General features: G+C 57.3%; 2 protein-coding genes across 6 annotated transcripts in view; one reads left to right on the top strand and one right to left on the bottom strand.

Annotated features, from left to right (window-relative positions):
* Nucleotides 1–5,522, bottom strand: part of PEMT (phosphatidylethanolamine N-methyltransferase) — a 46,355-nt gene extending 40,833 nt beyond the window's left edge. For 3 of the 5 annotated variants that reach the window (XM_032989048.2, XM_032989047.2, XM_032989046.2), the window contains exons 1-2: nt 3,113–3,185; nt 1,389–1,496 (exon numbers count right to left, since the gene is read on the bottom strand). In XM_032989048.2, coding sequence (XP_032844939.1) covers nt 1,389–1,481 — 93 coding nt within the window. In that variant the 5' untranslated portion in view covers nt 1,482–1,496; nt 3,113–3,185. Of the gene's footprint in view, nt 1–1,388; nt 1,497–3,112; nt 3,186–4,548; nt 4,658–4,823 lie in introns of those variants that run through there. The other 2 variants (XM_042798679.1, XM_042798678.1) reach the window with 2 other exon arrangements.
* Nucleotides 3,211–4,430, top strand: LOC122153992 (cuticle collagen 13-like). Its single transcript, XM_042798893.1, has 2 exons — nt 3,211–3,996; nt 4,097–4,430. The coding sequence occupies exons 1-2, from the start codon at nt 3,383–3,385 to the stop codon at nt 4,428–4,430; spliced, it is 948 nt and encodes a 315-aa protein (XP_042654827.1). The 5' UTR covers nt 3,211–3,382.
* Nucleotides 5,523–20,241: the final 14,719 nt, after the last annotated feature.

Raw genomic sequence — 20,241 nt, 5'->3', positions numbered from 1 at the left:
ACTTCCTGCTGTTACATCAGCTTTCCCTGTCCTTTAACAGCAGCCAAACTCTTGATCCAAGAAGCAACGCTATTTCCCAAGCTGCAGGCGTCCCACGAGTCGCAGGCGTAGCAGCAGACGCTAATAAAGTACTTTTTTCTTTCCCTTTTATGCAGTTTCTTGCTGGAGCCAGTCTCTCCCCCCAGAGACCACATCCTGAATCTTCTTGTTCATTGATTCTTTATGCTAAATGATGACTCCGCAGTCGAAATAATGTGGCATATTCTATTTCGTATTTCAGACACCGTGAGACTTTTTAATAACGAGTTGCATGAAAAATTAGGGAGGCTGCAACAAAGAGCTCCGACGGAGGTTTCCAAAGTGACTCACAGCCAGGAGAGCCTTGATTTTCCAAAGCCCAGCGTGAGACAATCTCAAGAGCCCCCGCGCTCTGAGGGAGCTGAGTCCTCCCCCTCTGGAAAAATAAGGCCTTTTTAAGGAGACTTCCCCGGGGTGAGAATCCCTGCGGGGAGGTCTGGCAAGCGGTTTTGGCAATCTTGGATGAGATGACATCCCGTTCCCGTGTGCGCTCGTGGGGAGAAGGTTTCACTCCGGACCTCAGCTGTGCTGCCGAGGGTGCTGCAGGGTGGGAGTCACCTCAGGCTGCAGCCAGCCTGGGCTCCCCGCTTGGCACATTGGCTCTGCAACACTCCAAAATGGGGCTGGCAATGATTCTCACTGCTCTTGCAGGGAGGTGGCAAACCGCAGCGGTATAGGGCAGCGGAGACTCTTCCAATCTCGGCTCCCGAAAAGCTACAGCACCCACAGAGACAGCGAGCATCACCCGTGCACGGGTACCCCTGCTCCTGCTTCGGGCTGGCTTGCTGCCGGCTCTGCAGCTCTTTGCCAGGCTTCGCAGCATGATGGAGGGGGAATTTCTTCAGGTTAACTTTTGTCTGATTGTTTTTGCTTCCTGCCATCCACACAACCAGCTGCCAACATATTTCAAGGGGAAGCAGCAGGCAACGTATCCAGTGCAGCTCCCTGCCTGGGGGTTAATGCCGTTTATGCTCAGTCCCAGTAGCGACCAGTGCCTGGTTGCTGGGGTCGGAGGTGCGGCAGGAGGTGGCTGAAGGGCAGGTTTGATTGCTCTGCCCCCTCTCCCAAGCTCAGCTCCTAATTCCTTCTGCACCTTCAGCCCCTCTGTGACACCCATCACAGCCAGCCCTCTCTCTGCAGCGCAGCTCCGCTTCTAATGCCTAATAGCCGAGCACTGCTCGCCCCACCCAGCCCAGCAGACTTCCCCAAAAGAGATTTTTTTCCTCCAGTGTGGCCTAAAGGAGATCCCCATGTAGCTGGCAAAGGAAAGCTAAAAATAACAGGGCGGCCAGCGCGCAGGCAGCTCTTACCACGTTCCAGAAGAGCGGGTTGAAGGCGATGGAGAGGACAGCTGCAATGAAGCCAGAGTCGGTCACGTCCACGTAGCCGAAGAGCCACGCCATGGCTGTCACATCCACCTGCGGGGGGGGGGAGAGCCAGTTACTGGGGGTGCGGATCGCTGCGAGGGCACGGGGCGTCGCGCCCGAATACAGGGTGCTTCATCTCAAACCAAATGCATCAGCTGCCCTGGCAAGAGCAAACGAACCTTTTAACGGCCCCAAGCAACGCGTTGTTACGGCTTGCAAAGTGCTGTGTCAGGGTGCGAAGCCAACAAGAAGGACGGGGGGTCCTCCAAGGCATCTCCCCCCACACACCTCAAGGGCACAGGGCTCTCGGGGAACCCCATATTTGCAGCCGTGCCCGGGAGGACCCAGGAACTGCAAGGACACTGCTGCTGTGAGGACGAGCACCAGCGCTACAGGGGAGCTGACAACCCAAGCGTGTTTCCAAGCCACAGGACAGGGAGCACCATTTCACAGTGCCTCGGTGTCCCCGGGGATGGAGGATTGTCCCAGGGATGCTGGTCTGAGTGGAAACTCCAAACAATGAACTGTGTCACCCTCAAACTTGCCTTCCGTAAAGTAAGACTGATGCAAACGCCCTCCACAGTGAGGGGGGATGCATTTGCATTGTAGGAAGCCACAAAAGGCATTCCTGTCTTAATTAATGACAACAACAACCAAAACCCCTTGAAGCTTGCTGGTTTTCCTCCCTTTCTCCTTTTAAGAAAGCGATATTTTTCCCAGGAAGGCTCCCTGACATTGTCAGCATTTTTACGTGCAATAAGCCATGCTGCACCTCCCTCCCCACCCCCTCTCCCCGAAATGGTATTTGGATGAAAAACAACCAGCGCCTTTTTTTTTTTTTTTTTTTTTGCCAAAAACTTTGAAAACAAAAGACAAAATAGCCCAGCCCAAGCCCTTCCTTTGCTTGAAACAAAATCAAGACAACATCGAGACGTGGAAGGATTTTGCTTCCCAAACACAGCTGTGTTTGCAAGTCCTTCAGATGCCAGGGGACAGGAAAGGCTTGAAAAGGCATCGGCTCTACCTCACCCATCCAGGAGAGAAATTCCCACTGGCTCCTCACGGGTTCTTCGAAGGAACCGGAGATGCAGTAGGATTCATGGAGAGAGGCTGCTAAAGCTACTGTCTCTCGTAGCCAAGTGGGAATGGTTCCTGCACTGTCCTGGGGCACGTCCAGCTGTGCCGGGTGCCTCCTGCACGGCCACGACTGCCCGCGGTGCAAAGTGCACGAGCAAAGGCCATAACGCCCTGAGGAAATGGTGGGGATCCTCACAGGGGTCCGTGGCTGCCTTTAAACTGCCCCAGCTCCCCCGGGCTCCTCCATCCAAGCCTTTGGGACATGGATGCTGGCGAGGAACGATGAGAACAGCCCCCAGGGCCGGTTCCTGAGCCATCTCCCCCTATTCCCACTCTCCCTGGCCTCCCCCTTCACCATCAGACCTCGTCCCTTCACAACAAGCACTGTCAAGCCATACCCTGGGCACCCAGACAGCCGCTGGCGCCGGGGTCGAACTGTCTGGTCCCTCTTCAATTGCAAACCCGTGGGACCAGGACAGTTCCTTTCTTCTTGTTTCGTACGGCGCAGAGTGCACCGCCAAGCACAGGCTGAACAAAAGCTTCTTGACCTACTAACTCCCGGCTGGCAACGTTGTTAACATTGCACTCACCTTCTTTTCTCCTCCTCACCGACCAAATTCGCTGCTGCCAGCGGGAGGTAGGTTGGCCTGTGACTCCTATGTGCTTTTAGGGGTAGAAGGGGAACCCATTAGGATGATCTGTCGGGACAGTGAGTAACGGTGGCAAACGCTGCCCGTCTGCCCGTAGCCTCAACATCAGGGAGGGTGAGAGCCGCATGGACACCCGGGTGGGAGCTGCAGGGCCACCCAGGCACCTGGGTGGGAGCCAAACGGGCACCCAGGAACCCAGGTGGGAGCCACATGGGCACCCGGGTGGGAGCTGCAGGGCCACCCAGGAACCTGGGTGGGCGCCAAATGGGCACTCAGGTGGGAGCTGCATGGGCACCCAGGAACTCCGGTGGGAGCTGCATGGGCACCCAGGTGGGAGCTGCAGGGCCACCCAGGAACCTGGGTGGGTGCCAAATGGGCACTCAGGTAGGAGCTGCATGGGCACCCAGGAACTCCGGTGGGAGCTGCATGGGCACCCAGGAACCCGGGTGGGAGCTGCAGGACCACATGGGTGGGGGCCACATGGGCACCCGGGTGGGAGCTGCAGGGCCACCCAGGCACCTGGGTGGGAGCCAAACAGGCACTCAGGTGGGAGCTGCATGGGCACCCAGGAACCCGGGTGGGAGCTGCATGGGCACCCGGGTGGGAGCTGCAGGGCCACCCAGGAACCTGGGTGGGCGCCAAATGGGCACTCAGGTGGGAGCTGCATGGGCACCCAGGAACTCCGGTGGGAGCTGCATGGGCACCCAGGTGGGAGCTGCAGGGCCACCCAGGAACCTGGGTGGGTGCCAAATGGGCACTCAGGTAGGAGCTGCATGGGCACCCAGGAACTCCGGTGGGAGCTGCATGGGCACCCAGGAACCCGGGTGGGAGCTGCAGGACCACATGGGTGGGGGCCACATGGGCACCCGGGTGGGAGCTGCAGGGCCACCCAGGCACCTGGGTGGGAGCCAAACAGGCACTCAGGTGGGAGCTGCATGGGCACCCAGGAACCCGGGTGGGAGCTGCATGGGCACCCGGGTGGGAGCTGCAGGGCCACATGGGCACCCGGGTGGGAGCTGCAGGGCCACCCGGGCGAGCTGGCGGCAGCACCCACGGGACTTCCGTGCGGCGCCCGGTGCAGCCCTTGCCCCACGGTCGGAGCCTGGCCGTCGTGGCCTGGGCAGACACGGTGCACCCCGGGGGGTACCGAGCGGCCCCGGGGGCTGCCGCACCTGCAGGTCCAGCCCCAGGAGGGGGGGTCACCCCCACTAGCTCGGTGGAGCCCCGCGATGGCACCGGGAGAGGCCCGGGCTGTTGAGGAAGAAGGCGGGGGGGGAAGGGGGATCCGGCTTCAGGCCTCCCCCCGCAGCCGAGCGGCAGCGCCCCAGGCCGGGCCCCGCTCCCCGCCCTCCCTCCCTCCCCGGCCCCGCCGGTACCTGGCCGTACTCCAGGCCGCCCAGCCCTTCGCAGCACTCCCGCGGGAAGGGCCGGCCCCCGCCCGCCGCCTCCGCCGCCCGCCGCCCCGCGCCCGGCCCGGGCCGCCCCGCCATGGCGTGGGGCCGGGGTCCCCCCCCCCCACCGCCGCCTCTTCCTCCTCCTCCTCCTCCTCCTCCTCCTCCTCCCCGGCCCGGCCGTGGCGCTGACGGGAAGCGTAGTCCCGCCTCCGCCGGCGGCAGGGCCCCGGCAGGCCGCGGCGGGGGAAGACACTGACCTCGCCGCCGGCCCGGCCGCCTCCGTCGCGGGGCTGCGAGCGTGTGTCCGTGGCGGGAGGGCGGCCCGCGGCACCGGCGCTTGGACTTCGACCCTGCCCGGTGAAGCAACCGGGCCGCGGGTCGGGCTGGCTGCCCCCCACCCCTGAGGGTGGTGGTGGTGGTGGGGGGGGTGTGTGTGAGGGAACGGGGCTTCGCCTCAGCCGGCGTGGGGCTGACCGCGGGGGCCGTGCGTGGACCCCCACGGAGCGGGGAGTGGGCAGAAAAATCGAGGGGACAGCGGGGGCAGAGACCCAGCCCCTGCCCCCCCCCCCCCCAGCGCTCCCGGCAGGGCCCGGAGCTGGGGGGGGGTGGAAAACGGCTCCGCTGTTCTTCTGGTGCTGGGAAAGCTGTGGAAATTAAATGCTGCGTGCCCGGTGTTACTCACTCCAGGGCAAAACGTAAAGCCGTCAAGCCTGGATGCATTTTAAAGTCAATTGATGGCAGCCCTACCGCCGTCAGCAGGTGTAGTATATATATATTGTTTTTATTGCTGTTATTATTCCTACTAATATTATTCCTCATCTTCACTCCTCTCTAGGATGTTTCTAGTTAACGCAGCTCATGGGCTGCAGTCCCGGACCAGCCCGTGCGTGGGAAATCGGGTAGTATCACCTCTGCATGGGCCACCCGCTCTTGCAGACCCTCCTTTGAAGGGAAATAAATGCTCTTTGAAAAGAGTTTGACATGAAGGAAGCCTCGTGAATGTGTCCCTCGCAGAGGTCATGCGGGAGCGGGGAGGGGGCAGGATGTCGGAGCGCTCACGCCTCGGCAGGCACCAAAAATGTTGCGGGAGTGATGGCTCACCTGAAACCCTCCCCGGCAAACGGGATCCTTGGAGGCTGCGCTTCGGGAGACCCAGAAAGGGGGGGGGGAAATCCCTGTTACTATTCTCAGCCCCACGGAAAACCGGCTTTCCTTAGTTCTGCTCCTCCGCACACCCTCGCTGCAGCAGCACATCCCCACCTCCCCGCCTGCGGGGTCCGCTCCTGCACTCGGGGTGCTCGCACAGGGCTGCACCCCGTCCCGCCTGGGTCCGACAAGCACATTAAAGGTATAAATTGCAGCACTGGGCTGGTTTGGAGTATGGTGCACATGAAGGCGCTGCGGGTGGGAGCCGCGTTCCCCACGGATGATCTCCAGCTGCTTCCGGCCTCTTCTCCCTCGCGCTGGATAATTTTGCTGCACCGAGTGTGTAATTATCGCCTCTGTCATCTCCCAGGCTGGGGCGCGGGAACAGATGGGAGGATGTTTATTTTGCGAGTCCCACCAGCTGGGTGCTTGGGGCAGCGGGGAGGGCGAAGGGGATGCAGTGGGGAAAGCAATGATAGTTGTGTTCGGAGGGGAGGAAATGTCCCCCCCGGGGGTGGAATTAGCAGGGAGAAACCTTCTCCCTGCTGCAAGGGGAGGATGTCCCAGTGCTGCCAGCGCTGCTGGCTGGGAAAGGACAAGGATGCCGTGGCAGGCTGGGAGGGGGAATAGCTCTGGCTGAGGGATGGAGAGGAGGTGCAGAGGGGTGAGCTGGCGAGCTGGCTCCTCGCTCGAGGCCAGCAGACCTGGGCTATCATGGACACATCTGTCCCGTCACCCCACGTTGGGAGGCACCCAGTGAAGGTATGTGCTGCAGGACCCAGTGCCCTACCACCAGTTTGGCTGTGTTTGGAGCAGGGAATCACACCGGACCCCCCACGCCGTTCCCGCTGTCACATCCCCTGTCCAGGGATTATTTTCCACATAAGAGGGACAGGGAGCGTTTGCAGCAGCAAGGACCCTCCACACCGGCCCCCATCCCGCCTCGGAAACATCCCGGCAGCTGTGAAGGAGACAAAGAGGGCTTTCTGCAGGGCTGGATTTTGCTTTGTGTCCCCATCCCTCCCTTCTCCCCATGGCGTGCCTTTTATCCAGCTCTCCATTTCTGAGCACCGAGATAAGGAAGAGGGCATTGCCCTCGGCTTTCCAGAGTCCCTTCTCAGCTCGAAACCCCCTTCCCCAGCGCCCTTTGAAATCCCACCGCGTCCCCAAGAGGTCACCGATTAATATGGAGCCGCAAATGCCTCCGTGGACAGAAAGCACTTAAACCAAGTCGTTCGTAACGGCGGCGATGAGCTGCTCTGTCGGAGCGAGGCCCCGGGAGCCGGCTGGCCGGTTGGCAGCCGTTAACGGCACACGGGGATCGTGCAGCCGCCGTTGCTTCTGCAGCGGCACCGAAGGGTTTCCGTGCGTTTGACACGCTCACCTGCGTGCAGCTCGGTCTGGTGAAGGGAGCATTTCACACAGGAGGAGACCCAAGGGACTCCTGGCTCATGGAAATCCAGGGCAGGGAGTGCTATCGGGTGGGTTTGCCTTAGAAACGGGACGTTGGCAGAGAAATTGCAGCTAGGTCAACTTCAGCACAGAGGGATATCTCCTTAAAAGACCTAGAGGAAATCTTCCAGGCCAAAGGATTGGTTTCCTTGCTGAAAAAAAAAAGGAAAAAAGGAGATATAAAGCACTTACAGCTTTCCCTCTCTGCAGGTGACTTGCTGCCATCCTCTGCAAAGCAGGACAAGCTCATGAACTCCCCTGCTTGCCTGCGGCTTCTAAAACCTCCCTCTTGCCCATCGCTCTAGCCAGGCGAACCAGACCTTATGGTTGTCCCCAGCAAGCCGTGGTGGTCACCAAGAAGGGCTGATTTGTGCTGGAAATCTTGCTTTCTCATGTCTGAGCTTGTAAATCTGCCTGGTCCCACCCCAGCTACGTCCGTTGCTGATAGAGGTCCCATGGGCGCAGTGTGAGACTGCGGCCTTTTTCCCAATCCTCCCCATCCCCTTCCCCGAGGGTTGTGTCATGGTCCACGTGTTCAAACCTGCCCTGAAATAAAGCTGAGCCCCGTGGGTTTAACCCTTGCAAACCTGCAAGGTCTTAGACTGATGGGTCATGGAGATCCAAGGACAGACCAGCAAAACACACAGTAAAGGATGGCATTGCAAACGTAGGGAGAAGCAAATAACGCTGGAGCACAGAGCTGAAACCTTGGGCAGAAGCAGCAAAATTGCAGATACTCTTCTGTCCTCTATCAGATAACATGTCACCAGCGGTGCAATGCTGCAATCCAGACCTGCAATCCTAGTGGAAATCCTCTAGTGTTTGTGCTGGAGGTTAGCTCTATTTATATTCTGATGAATGATTTACTTGAGTAATTGGCACACAGCTCCCCTATTACAGATCATAAAGAATTAATCACGAGATTTTCAATGCTCCCCTATCAATTTTATTAGGCTTGATTGAACGTGGTGGATTGGGAACATATGGTATGCGAGTCAGACTCTGCTCCCAGTTACACCCTGGTTAATGCTGGGGACTCGCTCGGCTGCTGATCCTTGTAAATCTGGAGAGGCAGCTGCTCCTTATTTCCATGCCCTGACGGCTCCTTGCATTCCTTTAAATGCCCAGGGATGCACAGAGCAACCAAGATCAACTCCACGTACCTAAATCCTCCAGGAGCCTGAGCTGCTCCCAAACTGAGAGCCAGGCTGGGAAGAGGATGCTTTGCTTCCAGCTCCTCCGTGTATCAGCGTGAGCCAGTAAACCGGAGCCAAATGCTTGGGAGCTTGAAATCTGCCCCTAGAGCAGTTGTCGAACAACAGCCCCTGCGAAGGGGATGTGTGATGGCGTGGGAGGCTTGTCGCTGTTGAAAGCTGAGGATGCCTGTGTTGGCGCTGGGGCGTCCTGCCAGGCAGGTTTGCCCACGGGAGATGCTTTCTTGAAAGAATTAGCAACAAGAAGTCCTAAAACTCACAGGAGCAGGATGACACATCCCTGCCCCGAACAAGCAGCATAGTGTGAGTCCATGGAGCAGAATCCTCCCTAAAAGCCACGTCCCCTGCGTGGTTCCCCTCATGCAGAGAACCAGAAAAACCTCCACAATTTCCATGTCGAAGGCTCACAGTCCTTCCCTTGCTTTGTCGCCTGTGGGTGTTGTTACCATGTTAGCTTATGTGCGGAGTCGTGATGCAGGGAAGGGGATGCTACGGGGCCCTGCTCCAGCTCGTGGGCAATGCTCACCGCTGGTGAAGCTGTCCCTGCTGTGCTCCCAGTAACTACACCAGTATCTCAATAGGTATTTACACAAGGGAATCGGAACTTTGGATGTAGATGGAGCTACTTGCATAAGCCCAGCTTATCTTGAACCAGGTTTGCAGAGCAGCCAGTCTGGCACAGCTACAACCCACGTCCCCATCTGCTGTCTTGAGCAGCTGCATTGAAGGGCACTGAGAAGTTATTGCCAGTAACTCTTGGCAGGAGCCAGAGAGGAAACCTCCCTCCAGGGAGAGCTGATCTGGGGAGGGCAAATCAGAAAGGCAGCAGAGGACAGAGCAGGATCTGTCCTTCCTGCAGGCAAAGGGGAATAACAACGGCCCCTTTGCCTTTACAGTCAAAACATTTTGTGTACACAAGGTCCCGGTTCAGGAGCAGAGCGGGCAGGACCTTGCACAAGGGTCTTGCCAAACATCAGTGTGCCCCGATCACCGGGGGCTGCCCGCACCTAAACCAGCTCTCCAAGGCCTTACCACATCTGTGCCTCTGGGTGAACACCCCTCAAAAACACCCCAGGCTCTGTGAACCCCGCAGCTGCCTCCAGCTACACCTTACATCAGCAGCTCAGAGCTGGGGAGCATCCCCGCGGGTCTCGCTTCGGTGCTCTGCCCTGGCAAGAGCCACAGCTGGCATTGCTTTAACCCAGGGCATCGTGCCCTCGTCACGCATCAGTGGGGAGAACCACAGAGGCGGGGGGACAGACACAGAGACACTAAGGTGCATCCTTAGAGCCTCAGCCTATTTTCAAGGAGCTCTGGTGCCCCACGGAGCCGCGTGTGCAATGGGCGATGTGGGAAGGAGCAGCTTCACTGTTGGAGGAGCTTCCTAGCATCTGCGGTCTGAACCCGGTGGAGACAACACTTAGGGAAGGATTCACAACAGCTTCCCCGTTCCCCGAGGCCGCGTTCATCACCAGCATGTCTCTAATGAAGCGGAGGCTTTACTTTCTGGGATCAATGAATCCACCGATCGTGACCTGTCTGCTAAGTGGGAAATCAGGTCTCTTCCTCCCCGAACTCGTCTGAGCTCAGCTCAAACAGCAGGCTCTGTCCTCAGGGTACTCTATGTTGCTTAATTGCAAACCCCGTGTCTGATTAGAGAGGAGCAGTGAGGGTGTGCAGAAGCCCTTGCGACGGCAGCCTGGCAGAGCGGTGGCTGCTCACCCAGCCTGGGAGATGGCTGCCAGGAGGGAGGAAGTTTCGGGGGGCTCCAGGAGGGTAGAAATCCCCCCTGGCTTTCTTTTCTCTTAAAGGTCCTGTCCTGACTCTGCACAGCTGACTGGAAGGTTTATTCCCAATCTGCTCTCCCCCCAAAGCCCTAAGTCCCTCAAACCATTTAAATCCCTCCAATCTACCTTTTCCGCTGACAGATGCTTTAAGAGTAGCTGAGGCTTCCCAAAGCAGGAGGCAGCTGAAAAAGGTCACTGCTACCATGTCCCCTGGCTACAAGCAAGTCTGGAGGGGGAAACAACCCCCGTCGTCCCCTGGGTCCATCCAAAGAAGCTGGGCAGCTTTCCCTAACGCTGCCTGCACCTCCCAGTCCTCTCTGCACCTACAAACCACCCTGTGCACCCCCAGCAGCTTCGCCCGTATGGTGCAAGCTGCAGAGGGGCTGAGCCAGCCTCCAAAAAACTTCATCAGCCCAGGGATGTGGGGCATTGCTCCAGACACATATAATTAGGGTGTCTCCATTAGTTGAGTGGCCAGGTTTTGGTTGCCGAGCCGTCCAGAGGCTCACCTAATGCTTGCCACGGCAGGGGTGATGGAGGGAGCTGAGTCACGGCACCCAGCATCACCTCCGTGGCCAGCTCTCACCCCTCGCTCCACTGACAGCCAGCTTTTCCCAGGCAATCAGCTTCGCTCTCAGATGTGACGCCCGGGGGGGCTGTGGAAAAAAAAAAAAAAAAACCTCATCGAGGACTCAGCGGGGGCCAAAGCCTGGTAGTGGGGGCTGCTTCGTGACGTGCGTGATGGCCTTGGCAGCAGCCGCCCAGCCCGGGTGCTCAGCACCATGGGGAGCCGGGATTGGAGCTTATTTGGGGTATCAACTCTTCCCTGATTAGTCTCTCAACTAGGCTTAATTCACCTGGGGAGCTCCTGGGGAAGGGCCGACTTGCAGGTCTTGAACAGAAACATGAGGCCAGGGAAGAAGCTTCCACGGGGGCACACAGGTTTATCCTGAGAGCCGGCTATAAATACCTCCTCAGAGCATCACTCCCTCTCCTCTTTGATGTTTTGCTGTTATTTATTTCAAACCCACTCCTGCTGCTGTTATTTTTATCTCCTCTTCTTTTGCGGCTGTTTATGAGCTCTATCGCAGAAGCATCTCAAAAGGAAGACGGAAAGAAGGTCGGGGACCCTGAGAAGGTCGGGGACCCTGGGAGGGCAGAGGCAGTAGCCAGCAAGCTCCCTGACTCCCAGCACGGTGCCATCCCAGTGACATGCGATGGGCAAGAGCTCTGTCCTCACATCCCACCGGTGAGGGCACAGCAGCCCCCCAGGCAGGGAGCTCCTCTGCTCTGGGCATCACACTTGCCTCTGGCTGGACTGATATTAAAAGCAGAAGGGGTGTAGAAGCCCAGGAGAGCCTTTTCCACCTTCTCCCCCCAGTGCATCCCAGGGGCTTTCTGCTCCACTTCCACCCAACCTTTGGCCAGACACTTTCCCTCTGCTGGGATGAACTGGTCCCGCTCGGCTGCAGCCTGGTGCTGAGCGCTGCCAGCTCCTGGCAAGGTCAGCTCCCCGTGCTAATCCTCCATGCTGGCTGGTGACGAGGTGGAAGGTCCCCGTAGAACTGCTGTGGTGGGTGACCAAAAGTATCCCCCCACCATGGGAATGGGGCTGACAGGATCTCCTGCTTCTCTCTACCCACTGGCATTTGTTGAATTTGCAGGAAATTGGTCTCCCTGCGATGCCAAACCCCTGTCAGAGCCAAAGAAAACCAGGCAAGCGGCTCAGAAATTAATGAAAGTGGAGGTGATGTGAGTAGTCAGACACAGACAAGCTTAATTCCCTTAAATGAATTAAAAATACATTGCTCCTCACTATCATGAGCCTGAAGCCCTAAATTGCAGCGGCAGGAGGGGAGGGCAAGCTGTGAGCATCAGCCACCCCAGCAGCCCCCTCCCCACACAGCCATGGGGCAAGGGGGGCTCCTGCACCCAGGTTTCCCTGCCATGACCCTCCCCATAAGCAGACTGGGAGCTGGGTGCCATTGCTGGGTGCCAATTCAAACTGTTTCAGCAAAAAGAAGCTGCTTGGAGACAACTTCCTAATTCTCTTCTTTCGCCTTTTCAGCAAGATGAAGAACACTTCAGCACAAACTGATTTGCATTGTAGAAAATAGGGCCTGAAACAGAAGGCCTGGGCTTTCCCCACCTAAACCAAAGCAGGCTGTTTACCTTGTTTAAGGTGTTTAACCTCCTTATTGCTAAACACAAGTTTCTGTCCCCACTCCCTCCTCCACACATCCCTCCCACTTCCCCCAACCAGAGAATCCAGAAACTGCCTGGAAGAAGCAAAACCCAGACGTCCCCTTTGCCAGAGTGCCTGCCTGCAGCATCACCCACATGCCAAGAACTGGGATTTTTTTTGCAGATCCTCCTAAAAAGGGCAACTGGCTGGGCTGCAGGTCGCTGTCCGGGTAGGGGTGCAGAGGCTCCGTGCCAACCCCAGCCGTCAGGATGGATGTTTTCTGCTGTGGTTTGTTATTGCTAGTGGGGAGCCCCTGGGGCCCCGTTTGGACATCGGCTGACGGGGGAAAAATTGAATCCAAAGGGCAAAGGGGGAAGGAGGAGAAGCTGGAGGGGGGCTGGGAGCAACGGAGTGGTCCCAGCACCCACCAGCTGCAGCCCCATGGCAGGGGACAGGATGTGGGCACAACAGGGGTGGGAGCAGGACAGCCCAGCTGGAGCAGGAATAAGGAAACTTTGCCAGCAAATGGGTTTAGTGGGGGCTGCCACGAATTCTTCGACATGGGGAAAACTTTAAATCCCAAGAGGCTGCTCCTCTCCAGGGTCTGCTCCAGCCCAGACAGGCAGGCGTCCAGAGGAGCCTCCTGGCCTGGATTGCACAGGAGGTCACGGCTGTCCCTGCGGGTTCTGTGAGCTGGAGCCCAGGGAGGATGGGTACTGGGTGATGAGAAACGATGTTTGGGTACAGCTGGGCATGGGGACCCTCAGTGGGGGGGCACCCAGGGACTTGCTCCCCCCCTGCTGCTGAGGATGCTGCGATGGGAAGCAGCTGCCCTGGGCTGTGAAAGCCCTGGGTCACCAGAGACCCCGCTGCTGGCACCAGCCCTGGCTTCCAAGGCAGGACTCAAAGCACTCGCCTCTCCTCCTCCCTTGGTGCCAGACAGCATCTGGCCACCCACCTACTGCCAGGGATCAGCGTCGGGTTGCAAACAAGTCTCAGCTGTGTGGAAAGCGGTCATGTCCCACAGCTGGTGGGGGCATGCAGGACAACACTAATTGGGCAGAGAAATTACCTCCATCTCTTTGTGCCTCTCATTAAAGCCAAGCCTGGCAGCAGGTGATTTTTCTCCCAGGTTGGGGCTCATCAGGGATGGGTGCCCCCCTGGCTGGAGGGGACATGGGTGCACGGGAGGGAGGCAGGATGCCACTTTGCAACACATCAATGAACGGCAGCTGGGCAGGACTTTGAGCTGTGCTGCACCTGTTGCAAGCCTGCTCCAGCTTTCCTTAAATGCTGTCTTTCATCCCCCCCATGTTGGATAATCTCCATGATGTCACGTCCAGACGCTTTGTCTCTGCTCCATCAGCTTGCAGCATGACAGACAACCCAAGCAGGTTCACAAAGCACCGGGCACAGGACCCAGGGGTGCAGCACCCAGGGGTGCAGTGAGTGCAGGGATGGGGCATGAGGCCACAGCAGCACTCCAGCTGCCAAAGAGCATCTTGGGGTTTCCTGATCAGCCCCAAATCTGGCCCTGCTGGGTGCTGGCGGAGAGAAGCTGCCTGCAATCTATCACCTCTCTGCCCAGCGCGTGGAGAGGAAAATAGGCTTGGGGGCATGCTGTATGGGTTCAGGGCATGCTCTCTCTGCTTGGCTAAAATGACACTAATTAAGCCCCTCGCAGTGAGCAAAAGCTATTCCTACAGGGCAGACAATTAACCTTGAAACTTGGCTTTTAGTGCTTGGAGGGCAGTGAATTTTTCATCCTTTTATTTCCCTCTGCTATTAAGCTAATCCTAGAGACTGCGAGGGAGAAGCAGCGTTACGTGTCTGCAGCTCCCAGCCTTGCCAGGAGCACAGCGTGTGGCCAGCAGCATCGTGCTCCATCCCTGCATCATGCTTATATCTTCACCCACAGTCTCCAACAGCATCATCATTGCTGAGGAGCACCAGGGACGAGGGATGTGACCAAGGACACACGGCAAAGCTGTGGCATTACACGATTATTACTGTCAGAAGTAAATCCAGCCTTCTCCAAGCATGCTGGACAAAGTGCCAGCCTGGCTGTGACTTTTCAGGGAGTTTCCCCAGAGGGACGGCACATCCCTGGCTCTCCAAGGCTGTGACTGCTGTCACGGCATCGCCCCAGCCCAAGCTCTGTGGGAGATGAGCCACTGAAGTTTTGTTTTCCTGGAGGAGGAAGGGAAGGATGAGGGGAAGTGGAAAAAAGGAGATTTGGCCCGTGGAGGTCAAACTCTGCCCTGAGGGCTGGGGATGACCATGGGCTGCCCCGTGTCCTTCCCAGAGCTCACAGCTCCTCTCACCCCCAGCTCCCCTTTTGCCCCCCAAAATGCAGCTGATGTCAGTGCTGAGCTTGGGGACACTGGGCAGAGGAGCTGGTGGCTCGGCCTGATCCTGCCACCAGCAGAAGTGAGGGGAAAGGGAGGACGGATAACCCACAAAACCCCACTGCAGGCTTAAAAAAAAACCCCAACAAAACAACCTGGGGACATTTGTTACAACAAGCTGCTAAAGGGAATCGAAATAATGCTAAGTTGCCCCAAGAAGAGAGCACTGGGAGGGCACCACTGTGGTGCAGGCACCCACGGCCAGTCCGGCATCGGGCAGGGAGCTGGCAGTGCCACCAATCTGAGCTGGTAGTGCCACCAATCTGAGCTGGCAGTGCCAGTACAGCCATCCGCACAGGCAAGTGCCTGGAGAAGGGAGACAAGGGGGCGAGGGGGACCCCAAAGCCACAAGACACCGAGGGCAGAAGCTGAGGGGAGGGCTGGGAAAACAAACCTCTCCATCCCAGTGGAGACACATCTGCCCAGCAAATGTCTTGGGGGTCTTTGGGACTGAGGAAATGGGTGAAAGCCATCGGGAAGGGAAACAGGAGGGTGTTTTGGGGTGTAACACCAGGAAAGCACGATGCCTGCCACGCACCCAGGTCAAGTAGTAGTTTGTGAGCAAAATGCAGCCAGGGTGATAAGCAGGAGGTGATTGATTTGGCAAACACAAATAATTTCCCTGTGGCTCAATCAATCTCAATTAACACTTCCAAAGGAAAGCCTTTTTCCCCACGGTCAGTCTTGGGTTAAAACCTTCTTTTCCCCTCATCAGCTGTATCTGAGCAGCTCTTCTTCAGCAGTGAGGTGAACAGTGGTGGGGAAGGGGTGGCCCCGTGGGTCCCCCACCCCCAGGGATGGGGCATCCTGGTGCTGCTGCTGCCAAGAAGCAAGAGAAGATGTGCAAGATGTGCTGCTCCCAGGGGCGATGGTGCCATGAGAAAGTAAACCAGCCTTTGTGTGTGCGCCCCATTCTCCAGCTCTCTGGGCTGGTGTTATTTGTGTCAGCCCAAGCCGCCCTGCACCCAGATGTTTTCTACCTTCAACCAGGCCACTCAGCATCCAGCCCAGGAGCTGCAGCCGATGCTCATCTCCCCCAGCTGCATCCTCCAGCGAGGTCTTCCTCATCTTCAGCAACCCCTTCCCACCAGTGGGACCTGCAAACATCTCCCTGACCCTCACACCAAGCTGAGCGCTGGCTGCTCGGCTCCTGCTCCCAGCCTCAGCACCCCAAAATAGCAGCAAACCTCCTACCTGAGCACTCCTGTAAGTGCTTTCCCAGCTTGCTGCGCTAATTGCTTGGCCTTTAAATCAGCGTGGAGGGCTGCAGCAGCCCTCGAGGAGCCATTTTGTACGTGGGTGCTGTTTCTCTGAAATGGCCTGGTTTTTAACTGCTCTCCTCTTTTTTCTTGAGGGGGTGGTACATTATGAAGGCTGGATAAAGTGACTGAAGGGAGAGCTGCACCGTAAAAGCCAGTCTGCTGCTAAATCTGTTGAAAAAACGATGCTGCAAAGTGCCTTTGCAGTTGTTTAGTCATTTGTTAGCCTGGCTGAGGGGTGATTTGCACAGCTGTGCTTTGCCTGCGTGCGCAGGCACTGGCTGCAGAGCATCATGTAAGGTAAAATGCCCTCAGTGTGTATGGGGACCAGAGGAAGGGTCAGGAAAGGAGCATGAGAGAGCACTGATTTGAGATTTTATTTTTTCTGGGTGACTTTTTTTGGCTTGTCTGCCTCACGCTCCCTTTCACGAAATGATGCTCATGTTCTCCAGGGCTCCCACAGAGGTAAATTCAACTCCCATCTCCTCGCAGCTTTTGCCTCCCCAAGAACCATGCCCATGAAAGACACTTTTCCTGCAGCTCTGTTTCTCGCAGTTAGCTTTCATGCTTTAATAATAATAATAAAAAAATAGAGTAGGTGCCTGGGGTAGCAGATGGGACTGGCTTCTCCTGCCTACCATAAATCACAGAGGAGGTTTTACCCTCCTGGGTTGAAGCCGTGCTCTCGGAGCACCGATCAGCTGGGCAGCAGCGGCACGGCCGGCTGCCAGCGTTGTCACTGCTCATCGCTGCATCTTTCTCTCCGGGAGGAGAAGACAAACCTCTTCTGCAGAAGTGGCAAGGTCCTAATGGGATTGCTAAATCACGGCCGTACGTTGGAGCGTCCTTCTGCCGCCGTAAATCAGCCCCGCTGAAATCGCCTGCGTTGTGCTGATTTACACCAGAGAGGCGGCGAGGAGATGCTGGATGGTTCATCTGAGCATCCCTGTCCTCTGAGCGGTGAAAGGTGGCTACAAATTGTCTGGTGGTGATGGAAATAACTCAGCAGCCTGAGCTCAGGCATGGGGATGAGGGAGATAGGTAAAGCTAAAGAGGTTTTGAGGTGGCTGTGGGAATGAGTTTCAAAATATAGAATAGAATAGAATAGAATAGAATAGAATAGAATAGAATAGAATAGAATAGAAGCTTTTCAGTTGTAAGGGCCCTACAATGATCATCTAGTCCAACTGCCCGACCACTTCAAGGCTGACCAGAAGTTAAAACACAGTATTAAGGGCATTGTCTAAATATCTCTTGATACACTGACAGGCTTGGGGCACCGACCACCTCTCCAGGAAGCCTGTTCCAGTGTTTGACCACCCTCTCGGTAAAGAAATACTTCCTCATGGCTTGAACCTCCCCTGGTGCAGCTTTGAGCCATTCTCACGAGCGCTTTTGCTGGATGCCAGAGAGAAGAAATCTCCCTGGAGACGTCCCAGGCCTGCTGGAGGCTGTTTCTCCAGGATTTGGGGGGTGATTCAGCATGGACCTCATTTAGCTTCAGGTGATGCAGTTTTCCCAAGGGTAGGTGGTGCAGGACAGGGCGAGCAGGCAAGAGAGCTCAGCCCCGGGCTGTTTGCAGTGGGGGGGGGGGGGGGGAATGGTTCCGAGTGGCTGGTTGCTCCCAAATTGGAAGGGATAAATGTGGAGTGGAGCGCGTGCCAGCCGACTCGGCTGTGTTAAACCCGGCGTGAGCGCTTAGCTGTGACAAAGCATCAGCACCGAGGGGCTTACACGCGCGTGAGCTGGCGGCCGGCGAGCTGGGCCGTGCTTTATCGGCTTTCGCAGCTGCAAAGTCAGCGACACCAGCTCCGGGGAGCAGGGCTGGCTGAGACCTGTGTGCTGCCAAAAGCCACTGTGTCCTTGGGTGACCATCATCTGTACCTGTCCCCAGCCCAGGGGAAAAACTCTGCAGCCCTATGTGTTGCATTTACCCCCTCTATATGTCTACAGAGTTGAGGTGCTTATATAATAGAGCCTGCTATGTTTATTTTACAAGGTCCATGCAGGACTGTATTAGCTGCACATGCTGGGGTAAACCAGGGCTAGGGAGATCCTGACCTCCCACACAGATTTTCATGCCCCTGTGGTGCAGAACAGGCTGCAGGACCAGCAGCAGCTAGATACGGGAGCAAGGGTTTCTGCTCTGCACAGCAATATCTTGGCAAGTTGGGTGTGATTCCCAAGCATAAAATTTGTTATCGTGCCAAGGGCAATGCCTGGGAGGGAGCAGGGGCTGCCCTGGCATCCCACTGCCCATCTTTGATCTTTTATGCTGAGCTGAACTGGTGGCTTCCACCAAAACCCCCACGATGGGTTTGTGGGTTTTTTTTCCCGCTCCCCATTCTGTGCTGGAGAAAATCCAGAGCAGCGTTGCCCCAAAGTGTCAGCACTTCATACAGCACAAGACCCAACATGTTTCCATAGGCACGGACACACAGGCAGGAGACAACTCCCGGGACTTATTTATATCCCTGCCCTTCTTTACAGCGCTGCAAATCCCCACGGTGGGTGACCGGGTCATAGCAATACCTGCAGCAGAAAAACCTCCTTGCCTTAAGCCGCACGTTTTTATCTCAAGACACTATTTGTTTAGTGCATTGCAATTCTAATTCAGCAGATGGTACCAACAGCTGCCAACCCTGCTTCTTATCTCCCTCCTAGCAGGCAGCACTGACCCAATCTGACCCCGAGCGAGGCTCAGCCTGACACCCGTGGCTGTGGGGGGTGAGGATGTCCCCTGGCAGGAACCCCCAGTGTGGTCTGCAGCACCCAGGCCACTATCAGCCAGGCTGGGAGTCCTAAGCCCCAGAGGATGCTGCAGCCCTCACCCTGGGGGTGCTGCAGCCCCACCCCCCCACCCCCCCCCAAGGGTGCTGCTGCCAGGGTGCTGCCCCAAAGCTGGGCAGAGGCTGCCACTTAGTGTTGGAAGGGAGCACGGCTGCTGCAGGGACCTGGCAGAGAGCCTGAGGTTGGGGACAAGCCACCCCTTTGTTCCTTGGGGGGGTCCCCAGGTTCCCGCTCACACCCCCGGGTTGCCTGAGCTTCCCCCAGGCAGAGCCCAGCCTGCCCCGAGTGTGGTCCCATCCCGTGATGGCTCTGCTAATTACTGCTAACGGGCCTGATGGGGTCCATGTGCCTCCACCACCCCCCCCCCGCCCTGTCTCTTGGGGTGCTGGCAGACCTCACCCCGCTGCCTTCGCCGCTGTGTGAACCCCTGCCAGCCCCGCACCCCAAGGCGGCTGGCAAACACCCTCACCCCTCCCCGGGCACTGCCCTCCTCAGCCACCACCGTGTTTTCCAACATCTTTCAAGGCAGCCCCCAGCAGCAACACCCCCAGCCCCCGGCCGGTGCTGCTCCCCAGCCTGCACAGACACCCCAATGCCCACAGTTTGGGTGACCCCCAGCTCCAGCTGCCCTCCCAGACATCTTTCTCTTTAAACAAGGTGCCTGGGACACATTTTGCCTCGGGAACGAGGCACTCAGGGGATGCAGGATCCTGCTGCTGTCCTTGGTCTCCTGGGTGACTGGCAAGCTCTGCCGTGCCTCAGTTTCCCCAGACTGTAAGATGGCAAATAAGCCCTTCGACCAGATCCTGGGGTCTCCTGGCTGCTGGAGCAGAGCTCGCTGTCCCTTGGCCACACGGGGAAACTGAGGCAGGGCACAGCAAAGCAGGGCTGGGTGGTCCTGAGCTGCTCTGTGCTCCCATCTCCCTGAGCACACCAGTTGCTGTCATCTCCTGCTCCTTCCTCTCATTACAGCCTGATTCCCTGGAGACCACGGCAGCAGAACGTCCTTCCCCCGTGTTGTTATATTAGCTTAATAGCATCTTTCCACTCCACTTGAGAGAGGAATTTCCAATGATCTCTGATTAGGACTGTCTTGGCAGCACCATACGTCTGCCAACTTGGACCGGACACCTGGGCTCACTCTGTGCCGCGCCAACTTCAAGGGCTGAGGGTGCAAACTGGCCTCTGGGCACATCACCCCGCGGTGCAAAAGCCTCCAGCTCCCTGCACCCCACTTCTCACCCACTAAAGAGCTCGGAGCAGGAGGCATGGCTATTCCCATGGCTCTTTTTGCCCATGCATCTCACCCCAGTGATGTTTGCAAAGGCAGCTGGGCACCAAGGAAGACATCTTGCAAAGCCCCTTTGGGGTCCTGCTTGCAAATCCTGCCCATTGTCTCCTTTGCAAACCCTCCTCGCGCTTTTGTTTGCAAAC

The sequence above is a fragment of the Tyto alba genome, unplaced genomic scaffold (assembly GCF_018691265.1).
Source record: "Tyto alba isolate M040663 unplaced genomic scaffold, T.alba_DEE_v4.0 Super-Scaffold_28, whole genome shotgun sequence".
NCBI classification, from domain to species: domain Eukaryota; kingdom Metazoa; phylum Chordata; class Aves; order Strigiformes; family Tytonidae; genus Tyto; species Tyto alba.
The sequence above is the reverse complement of the archived record's forward strand: the minus strand, read 5'-3'. Positions and strand labels throughout refer to the sequence as shown.